The sequence below is a fragment of the Centruroides sculpturatus genome, unplaced genomic scaffold, assembly GCF_000671375.1.
Source record: "Centruroides sculpturatus isolate CEXI.00-Female unplaced genomic scaffold, Cexi_2.0 scaffold965, whole genome shotgun sequence".
In the NCBI taxonomy this organism is placed as follows: Eukaryota; Metazoa; Arthropoda; class Arachnida; order Scorpiones; family Buthidae; genus Centruroides; species Centruroides sculpturatus.
Window position 1 is genome coordinate 122,716 of NW_019385207.1, and position 11,832 is coordinate 134,547.

Below are 11,832 nucleotides of genomic sequence, written 5' to 3' on the forward strand. Positions count from 1 at the left end.
GTAATGATTTGCATAAATAAAACTATTGTACTTTGAGCAAATATAAACATCCATTATCCTGATTTTTGGTTAAGGCCAAATGCCAAATATTATGACTAATTCCTATTCTATGCAAAATTATTTAATATTTAATAATTAACTATTAAGTAATTATAATGGGCTATAATATGTCTATTATTTAATTATTAAATAGTAGGCATATAGTCCATTATAATCTGGCAGATCATTTGGTATTTTGAATATACAGTTGAGCAGTTTTCCTTTTTTGATGTTGAGCATTAGTACATTTTTTCTCTTCATCACTATCTTCAACAGCACATTTCAGTTTGAAAGTTTTTCTTAAAATTGCTTTTTGGCTGATATAAAATTTGTTTTGTCAAGCCTGGCATTCTTGATCTTTGCATATATAGCAACATGAGTTCTTAGCTTTACAAAGACGTCTTGTGACTAGCTTCTTTAAAGTATTCTGGATAGATATTTTTTGAAAATAATATAAGCACTGAATGTTGCAACATCCATCACATTGTTTCACAGTATCACAGACTGAGTTTATTTTTTGCAGTGTATAGTCTAACACATACATTCTTTGTTTGTTTTGTTGTAATTTCTGGCTTTTTTTTTATTTGTTATTGATTTCAGATGTTTGGCTATTTGGTACATTGTAGTCAAAACAATAACTGTTGTATATGTTTTTTTGGAACAAATCTAACTAGTTCCATATCACCATTGAAGCCCATGCACTGAGGAGTAAATTGGTTATTCCTCAATGGTTAAAAATATATGGCAAAAATTCCATTGTGTTTCAATGGCTTGAAACACAATGGAATATTTGGCTTTTTTACCTCATTGTTCTCATAATTGCTAGCTTCTGTTTGCTTGTAAAGGAATTATCACATGCAGTGAAGTGTAACAATATTATTTTATGCTGTTACATAAAGATAAATGGAGATTCTCAAGTGTGCAATAGTTTAAAAGTGTTGATAATTTGTAAAGTTATAAAAATATATTTGCTGTAAATACAAAAACTGTTTCCTTGTAAAAATAAATTGTAGAATTTTATATAATTATTATGAGTAATATTGTGAATTATTATGTACACATCATTGAATTGGAATTTTGAACTTACTATATATCACTATTTACTATGTAATAAACTTAAAATGTGATATATATATATATATATATATATATATATATACTTCTTTTTTTATATTTTAGACACAAATAGGTGATTTCCTTGGAGAAAATGAAAAGTAAGTTGTAATTTTAATAAAAGTTTTTGAGATGCAATTGTTTATTAAATCAGTCAATGTATAATTCATTATAATTTTTTTTTAGGTTGAACAAAGAAGTTATGTATGCTTATGTTGATCAAGTAAATTTTGCTGGAAAAGATTTTGTGTCAGCATTAAGAACATTCCTAGAAGGTTTTAGATTGCCAGGAGAAGCTCAAAAAATAGATCGTTTAATGGAAAAATTTGCAGCACGATATTGTGAGACAAATCCAAAGTAAGAAAAATACTTTCTATGCAAATATAATGAATTTTGTATTTGTCTTTTCCTTGATTTATATATTTGCTTTTTTATGATTTTGATTCAGTATGTTTATAAAATATAATTAGCTTTGATTTATATACTGCAGAACTTTTTTCTTCAATCTTTTTGTTTTTATCTACTTTTCTATACAAATTTTAATTTTTATTAATATTTTATGATGTATTATATAAATATTGCATTCTACTATTAACATTTACACACTTGCAAATTTACTGACATCAATTTTTAATTTATTGAAATACTAACAAGTAGTAAAATCTTAGTAATGTGAGAGTAGCCGGGGACGTAGATCTTCGTCTACGCTGCTTACGGGCAACTAGTCAGCGAGACCAGTCTCTGTCGTCCAAAGAACGGTCTTTCCCGAACGTAGGGAAACGAGTGGCGGAGGGTTTTATAGTTAAGTGGAAATAGGGCGGAAGTCGGTGGTGGTAAATTCATCTTCTTCCTTACGTCAGGATCTCGACACCAGTTTGTCAATTTATCGATCCGCAGACAAACACGCGTGTGATTGGTTTATAGATTTGATTCAAGGGTTGAACGAGAGACAATTCGTATAAACAAACAAAGAATTTAATAAAACATAAATATGTAAAAACTAATGAATTACAATTGACAGAGAGATATAACTGCGGCTAATACTGTATACATTGAGAGGGCTACAGACTTGTACATTATTCTATACGAGATCGAGAGAGAGATTACAGAATTACTATTAAACATACAACCTGGTTTAGTTGTGGTTCGTCTTCTTCATGTAGGCAAGGGACACTTTAGAGATAAAGTTCATTTACTTCTTTCCATGGGAGATCGATATGTGCACAAAATCAAAGTATATCTTCTAAGTGCTAACTCTGGATTTATTCTATGTGTCTCGACTAAGGGCGTTGGCCATCAGGAGAAATATGTATGGAGTCCTGACTCTTCCAGGTCTGTCGATGAACTCCTCGAATTCGGTTGAACATCCCCTATATCTGATGATCGGCAACCAATCATCATACAAAGATTCTTCCGTGGGAACGGACAGAAAGGGGAATATGCGAGGGGTAAACATTTCCCATCAAAGCAAGATTTTTAGTGGCTAAGGGAAAAACAGAGGATGTTCTAACTTCCCTCGAAGGAAGTAGCATCTGTTATCTATCTTTCCCACGTTGGAAATCGTTAATTTCTCACTAAAATAAAATAATATTTTATGACAATATTTAACATTATTAAATAATTATTAATTTTAGACCCAGGGGCTATTCAGATCTCACAGTAACAAGAAAATATTTTTTGTCATTTATACTTCATAGCAAGGATTTTTTCTTTTCGACTTTGTCTTTTGACCAATCTTGCCTTTCACGTCCTGATAATTCAATCTTAAAGATTTTTAATAAATATAAAAACTGAGACAAACTGAATTGTCAGGTATGTGAAAGGGTCTAAAGTAATTATCAAGTTTTTGAAATTTTTTGATTCTTAAACACTATGTAGTGTAATAAATTCAAACACTTGGCATTTTATCATCTTTATTTAGTTTAGTTGATACATGTTTAAAATACATGTTTTGGGTGTAACTTGCCCCTCTTCAGCCAACTAAAATTATATCAAAAAATACATAGTTCGTAAAAGGTTAAAAAATATACAAATGGTAAAGATATTTTAGAACATACCTCAGGATTATTTATAAACTGGGTATCATGGCTGAATACATATTTATACAGCTTACACATTTATTGTCTATTTTCGTTGTTTTCCTTTTAGGTGACAAAATTAAAAGATGGATGTACCGTCAGAACAGGAGTTTTTGCTTACATCTGTATTCATTCATAGTTAACCACATAGTGTTTAAGAATCAAAGAACAGTCACAACGTTGTTTTTGAAATTTAATAAATTTCAATAAAATTAAGTCTGGGCTCTCGGTTTGCAAATCTGTTTTTATAAAGTTTTTGAAATATTAATTTAAAACACTGTTGTTATACAAATTATATTTTTTTATAATATGTGATTCATTATGATAAATTGTAATATTGATGAGTTAAATTGAAGTTTCAATTTTTGAATTAGGTTAAAGAAGTTTTTATGGAAAAGGCAAAGAAATTATTTTAATGTAAAAATTAGCAGGCATTAGTTTTGATAGTTATGCTTAACAATTTATTATTTTGTTTTTTTCTTAAGTATTTAAATACTGTGATTCAGTTGAAAATTGAGAAACTACACAATTCTAAAATTGGTAAACAAAGTATATACTATTATAATAAAATAAATGCAAAAGCATACATAACTTGCAGTGTATATAAGGAAATGTGACAAAACAGACTAATACATTGGAATAAAGTAATATAAATCATTGTTCTTCTTACATAAAATCTCATATAGAAGTTTATTGTTAAGACCAGTGTGGTGGAGTCAGTAAACAAAAAGTCTTGACTCCAATTTCGTTAAATTTGTAATGTGTGACTTTGATTCCGAACTTACCCTTTTTGAAAATGTCACACTATGGTTCCTTTTATAAGAAAGATACCACTGAGTATCCGAATATTTTTATGTAAAATTTCTCTATAAAAATTTGTCCTAAAATTGATGGTGAAAATGAAAAAATGGATGTAACAAATTTACTTTGCAAAAACTTTCGAGTACATAAAAGAAACACACTAGTTATTAATAGTTAAAAGAATTCCACTTTAATTAGTTAATTATGAAAAATTGATTTAAATTTAATTATTTTCAAGAGAAAAACTTAAATACAATAAAATGCAAAAATAACAATCTGATGAATGACATAATAAATTGATCCATAAAATAGTTTCACTCATTCCAGCTACAACAGGAATAGTTAATTTCTACCAATGGTTGATTAAACTGAAGTATACAGTAGAATTTTAAAATATGAAATTTGGAGAAAAATCAATTATCTTGAACCAAGGGATGAATTGGCTCCAAGAACTAGTGAATAATAAGCTGAAATAATTCTATTAATTACATTTTGCAGTATTCTCTTTCTCTTTTAGTTTGTTGCAGTTAGATTCTGATCTCAGTTTTATTTTTTCATGGTTTTTATTGAGTATTTTAAGACTAAATTATGTTGTTGAAGCTATAATAGTCATAAATAACTCAAAACCAATAAAAGAGCAGTGAAAAATTTAATTACTCACATTAGTTAAAAATATTAATATGCAAAGTAAAACATTTGAGATGTAAAAAAATATTGCATCAAGAAAAAGTTATGGCATACTAAATGAAAGTAAAATTTTTTCTTAGATGCAATACCATAAGCATTTACTTTCTGGGCACAATCCCATGATTAACTACAGTGTTCAGTGGTTTTTCCACTTGGCCAGTGGTGGGCCTTAAATTAATAAGATCTGTTTTCTGAAAGTATAGAGCATGTTGTGTGACATATGCATAACATTTTGCTATAAAACAACCTTTAAGGATCAATATCATTTTAGTATCTAAATTTATCAAAGTGTTCATTTTCTAAGAAATTTCTTTAGATACTAATTAATTAAAAAGTATTTTTCTTACTTCACACTTTACCAATAGTAAACTTTGAGGTCTGAGTCACCAGAGTCAAAAGAATTTTACTTACTCTAGTCCCACCCAAAAATGTCAGACTCCAGACACTTACTCCAACTCCACAACACTGGTTAAGAGTTAACAAAATTCAAATGGAATAATATCACAATAATGTTATATAAATGAAACCATTCAATTTGAAGAAGGAATAGCAATGTTTGAGGCCTTTGATGTAAGAGGACATAAAAATTTTAATGCAGTATATGATCATCCATGTTGACCATACAATTCATAAATCTAAACAGTATGAAGAATCATTATGAACTCTTTTAGCAACATTGTTCATTCTTTCAAACAAGTTATTCTGAAATCTTGGAGGTTCTGATGAGAATAGCATGTTTCAATTTGCTGTTTCAACATATTCCAAACTGAAATCTGACTCATCTGTGAAGAGAATATGGCTCCACTGAACTGGATTTTAAAGGCAATGTTTATATCTCCTTATCTCCTTATAAAATGACCTCATCTGGCATGTAGGATAAAGCGATAAAAATGAGGGGGTCTTCTCACATAAAGACCTTGGCCATGAAGTCTCCTGTTACTAGTGTGGCTTGAAATTTTTATGATGTAACTATGGTCATCCCCTTAAGTTGTGTTATGATTAGAACCATCTAGTTGTTTGAGTATTTGTGACCTGGGATGGTGAAAAATCTTTCCTATTTGTTGGAATTGACTCCAGACCCTTGAAAGAACATCTTGTATAACATTTAATGCTTTGAATACTTCAGTCTGGGATTGACTTATTCATTCTCCATTATTGATAATTATTGATAGTCATTACTTAGAAGAGCATATGAGATAAATAATAGAATAGCATATGACATACTTTTTTTAAATGGAATTTCTTTTTATATGAAATGCAATGAAATATGAATGTGAAAAATTCTATAGACTTTTTCATACTTATATATTTCATTGCAGTTTTTTAGATACACTATGAATTACATATGCTTTTATAGATTAACCTTTAATTTGAACACAAATGTATTGGGACCTTAAATAAGTTCTTGCTGTTTTTTCATGAAAATTAATGCTTTATTTAAAAAAGTCATAAAAAACATGTCACTGAAAGTATTGTCCATTGCTAGCCACTACTTTCTTCCATTGTTCTGGCAGCATTTGAATTCCATGTTGGAAAAATGACACGTCTTTTGAGGATATCCAAGAATCAACCCATTTTTTGGCATCTTCATAAGAATGGGAGTGTTGCTCAGCCAGGCCATGTGCCATCGATCGGAACAAGTGATAATTGGAAGGGGCAATGTCTGGTGAATACAGTGGGTGGGGTAGGACTTCCCATTTAAGGGTTTCCAAGTAGGTTTTTACCGGTTGTGCAACATGTGACTGAGCATTGTCGTTTTGCAAAATCACTTTGTCATCTCTCTGCTCATATAGCGGCCATTTTTCCTTCAATGCTCAGCTCAAATGTATCAATTGTAGTCGATAGCAATCTCTCATGATGGTTGCATTCGGTTTGAGCAGCTCATAATAAACTACACCCAGCTGATCCCACCAAATGCAGAGCAGGATCTTCGAACCATGGATATTCAGCTTTGCCAACGATGTTGATGCATGGCCGGGCTTACCCTTGATCTTCTATGCTTAGGGTTATTGTAGTGTATCCACTTTTCATCACCAGTTATGATACAATGCAAAAAATCCTTTCCTTTTCTGCCATTGAAGCAGCTGTTCACACATGAAAAGATGCTGTTTGATGTCTCTCAGCTTCTCGGCACCCAATGTCCTTGCTTTTGAATCATTCCTAATACTTTCAAATGTTTTGAAACTGTTGTGTGATCAATCCTAATGATTCTTCAAGTTCAGCTAGCATCTGACATGAGTCTTCATAAAGTAATGCCTCCAATTCTTGTCTTCAAACCTTTTCGGTGTGCCAGAGCATTTTTTATCTTCAACATCAAAATTATTTTTGAAGTGTCTAAACCAATCTCTGCATGTTGTTTCTGACAGAGCATGGTCGCTGTAAGTCTCAACAAGAATTCTATGTGCTTTAGCTGCAGATTTTTTAATAAAATAGTGCAATAAAATTTCCTTCAAAAACTCTTTTTTTTTGGCACAAAACTCAACATGTTTAACACTGAAAAAAAGTTGTTTACACTTCGGCGAAATGACCTATACTGAATTTCAAGCTTGCTTATGGTACTTCCTTACAGATGAGCCACCATCTTAAACTACAAGCACGCAGTTCTGGTAACATCATCTGTTGGAAAACAGCGAGAACTTATTCAAGATACAAATATTTTAATAAAAAAGCTAGATTTTTATGTTAAAATTTTCTACATTATTATTATAAGATTTAACTATAAAAATTGAGTAATTTTCAATTGCTTTGAAAGTAATTATATTCTTAATTATTTTACAGTAATGGATTATTTGCTAGTGCAGATACAGCCTATGTTCTTGCTTATTCTATCATTATGTTAACAACAGATTTACACAGTCCTCAGGTACAACATATATATATATATATATATATAGNTGCAACCAATATATATAATTTTTAAACTCGAATTGCTATGAATAATTGTAAATAATACAATTGAGTCGATTACCCTAATGGAATCGTCAAAACAGACAAACATGGCAAATGTAAATTAGAGAGTCCCACGTGAAATATTGACTTCTTGAACTGTGGGAAGGGGAGGAGTTGACCTTCAGTGAGGCCATCCTTTATTCAAGGTCTGCTTGTAACTCCCGTTCAATAATCGCGATGTCAGACTACTGGTCATTTACAGTTTACTGGACAACGTGGTGGTGGATACATTGAAGCTTGTCTTTCTGGTTTATTTTATAAGTTTATCAATTGGATACTATTTAGATATTTATATTCATATAATTTATCAAAGGTAAGAGATTTTTTTTGATTATTAATTATATAAAAGTAAGAAAATTAGGGGTATTTTAAGTACATAACTAATTATTATATAGACTATAATAAGAATATTTAGAAGTTCAGACTATTTACAAAAAATTTAATTTTTGAGTCTATCTATTAATACATTAACACAACCACCAGAGGGTTGTAATTGGAAGAAAAATATATCCGGAGTTCACCATGAAATTGTATAATAAGAATATATTACTAATTCTTTTACATTATAACTAAAACGAATTTAAATATGTATTTACTTAATAGATGCCCCAAAGATGCTGTGTGACAGGCTGTAAAAGCAATTACTCATTTACAGAGTACACAACAGTTTTCTCTTTCCCCAAAAGTAAAGACATAATTAGTAAGTGGATTAAAGCTATACCACGTAATGACCAGGTGTTTGGGGACGGAGTCGGAGTCGGGAGGAATTTCTGGCCAGAGGAGTCGAAGTCAGAAAAATGTGTCGACTCGACAACTGAAAATTAAATTAAATTTTTTTTACTCAAATTTATAGGTTAAATTTAAGAGCATCAGATTTTCTGATTTTTTTTAATGAGCGTTAATTTATATACAACTAGCAGATAAGCCCGGCATTGCTCAGGCAAAAAGTAACGATAGCGAAGATTAAGATAATTACATTATAGCCAATCTTACCCATTTTCACAGAATGCAAGAATTAGGTCCTCCGTTTCCAGACTGACTAAGTAGAGAATTTTTACATGGGTCTAAAAATATGTTTAATTTCCCACAAAAATGCAAAAAACCTCATCTGCACGCACTTGTAAATCTCGCAAGCTGCTTTCTCTTAACACTTCCATTTTTAACACTTCCATTGTTAAGGAATACACTTCTTTCATCCCCCATGGTACCCTACTACATGTGGTAGCCTACTAAACACAGTCAAAAACACAAAAAACCACATCTAAAATAGTATAATAGAAGCTGAGTTCTTCAGGGTAAGCCTTTATCCTCTCCCTCTCCCCGCGGGAGGGAATTTCAAAAAACCCCTTCTTAGTGTGCATTCTCATGACGTACCCTAACTGTGTACCAAATTTCAATTTTCAACTCCTAACCGTTTGGGCTCTGCACTTATTATTATTTTTATTATCAACCCATCTCAATTATATATATAGATTTGAATAGTGAATTTACCAACAAGGATGATAGCAGTTATTATTTGTAAATATAACTATTTATAGAATTCCAAATTATAGGAATTTTTAGGGAATTAACATTTACATATTCAAGGACTGTCATAGAAACAATTTTCAGAACACCTTTATTTTTGTTTTTAATTTCTTATTATATTAAGTCAAGATAAAATTAGTTTAAAATTCCAAATGATGTGTTTTTAAAAATTTTGTTTTATATTAACTCTAATTTTTTAAAAGCTTTAAAAAATTACAGTTAATATAAAACAAAAATTAAAATATTTGTTTTAATTTTTAATATTTTAATAAATAAATAAATGAGACTTAAACAAATATTTATAAGTATCTAAACTTTTTCTATTGCACATACATGATGCTTTCAGAAAATTTCCATGTTCTATTATGTAATTATGATCTCTTCTTTTTAAACTAAAGTTTAAGAATACAATTTACAATTTTTGATATGATTTTTAATTAAAAATCATGGTAAGACATTATGTATAAAAGCATTTTGCATTCTATAATAGAAAATAGTTTGAATATTTAAAATGCTTTGTTTGTTGATTTTTTCTTTTACTTGTGATATTTTTATTTTATATTAACTGTGATTCTTAAAGGTTACAAGCGGTTAGATATTTGTTTTTGGGGTTTTAAATTAGTTAATTTGTTTTGAACTTAAATCTTGGAGATTCTAAAAAGAATGGAATAGAAATATCTACAGTTCTTAAATTAATAACTTAGGATATTTAACAGAATGTTCTAAAAATTTTATAATCTTGTATATTTTATCTTTACATTGTTTTTTATACTTTGAGGATATTTTAAAAAATTATCTTAATCTACATTAAAAACATTTAATATTAACAAAAACTTCCAGCTTAAACCCTATCCTGAACTGGATATATGTAATATAACAACATTTCCAAACCTAAAATCCAGTGAGAACAAAATCATTTATTGAAGAAGAAATGCTTTCATCCTTTATAAAGACCATCTTCAGGTTCTACTGGTAGAATGCAACTTGAACAAAAACAGAATTTAAATAACATTTGTTATGTATGAATGTTTATATATATATATATATATATATATATATAAGTATTCATACATAACAAATGTTATTTAAATTCTGTTTTTGTTCAAGTTGCATTCTACCAGTAGAACCTGAAGATGGTCTTTATAAAGGATGAAAGCATTTCTTCTTCAATAAATGATTTTGTTCTCACTGGATTTTAGGTTTGGAAATGTTGTTATATTACATATATCCAGTTCAGGATAGGGTTTAAGCTGGAAGTTTTTGTTAATATTAAATGTTTTTAATGTAGATTAAGATAATTTTTTAAAATATCCTCAAAGTATAAAAAACAATGTAAAGATAAAATATACAAGATTATAAAATTTTTAGAACATTCTGTTAAATATCCTAAGTTATTAATTTAAGAACTGTAGATATTTCTATTCCATTCTTTTTAGAATCTCCAAGATTTAAGTTCAAAACAAATTAACTAATTTAAAACCCCAAAAACAAATATCTAACCGCTTGTAACCTTTAAGAATCACAGTTAATATAAAATAAAAATATCACAAGTAAAAGAAAAAATCAACAAACAAAGCATTTTAAATATTCAAACTATTTTCTATTATAGAATGCAAAATGCTTTTATACATAATGTCTTACCATGATTTTTAATTAAAAATCATATCAAAAATTGTAAATTGTATTCTTAAACTTTAGTTTAAAAAGAAGAGATCATAATTACATAATAGAACATGGAAATTTTCTGAAAGCATCATGTATGTGCAATAGAAAAAGTTTAGATACTTATAAATATTTGTTTAAGTCTCATTTATTTATTTATTAAAATATTAAAAATTAAAACAAATATTTTAATTTTTGTTTTATATTAACTGTAATTTTTTAAAGCTTTTAAAAAATTAGAGTTAATATAAAACAAAATTTTTAAAAACACATCATTTGGAATTTTAAACTAATTTTATCTTGACTTAATATAATAAGAAATTAAAAACAAAAATAAAGGTGTTCTGAAAATTGTTTCTATGACAGTCCTTGAATATGTAAATGTTAATTCCCTAAAAATTCCTATAATTTGGAATTCTATAAATAGTTATATTTACAAATAATAACTGCTATCATCCTTGTTGGTAAATTCACTATTCAAATCTATATATATAATTGAGATGGGTTGATAATAAAAATAATAATAAGTGCAGAGCCCAAACGGTTAGGAGTTGAAAATTGAAATTTGGTACACAGTTAGGGTACGTCATGAGAATGCACACTAAGAAGGGGTTTTTTGAAATTCCCTCCCGCGGGGAGAGGGAGAGGATAAAGGCTTACCCTGAAGAACTCAGCTTCTATTATACTATTTTAGATGTGGTTTTTTGTGTTTTTGACTGTGTTTAGTAGGCTACCACATTTAGTAGGGTACCATGGGGGATGAAAGAAGTGTATTCCTTAACAATGGAAGTGTTAAAAATGGAAGTGTTAAGAGAAAGCAGCTTGCGAGATTTACAAGTGCGTGCAGATGAGGTTTTTTGCATTTTTGTGGGAAATTAAACATATTTTTAGACCCATGTAAAAATTCTCTACTTAGTCAGTCTGGAAACGGAGGACCTAATTCTTGCATTCTGTGAAAATGGGTAAGATTGGCTAT

The 11,832-nt window shown here is 29.2% G+C and overlaps 1 protein-coding gene across 1 annotated transcript in view; it reads left to right on the top strand.

Annotated features, from left to right (window-relative positions):
- LOC111636123 (brefeldin A-inhibited guanine nucleotide-exchange protein 1-like) overlaps positions 1-11,832 on the top strand; it is a 115,478-nt gene that overhangs the window by 28,301 nt on the left and 75,345 nt on the right. The window contains exons 12-14 of the mRNA XM_023381298.1: positions 1,219-1,253; positions 1,339-1,509; positions 7,497-7,581. Coding sequence (XP_023237066.1) covers positions 1,219-1,253; positions 1,339-1,509; positions 7,497-7,581 — 291 coding nt within the window. The remainder of the gene's footprint in view (positions 1-1,218; positions 1,254-1,338; positions 1,510-7,496; positions 7,582-11,832) is intronic.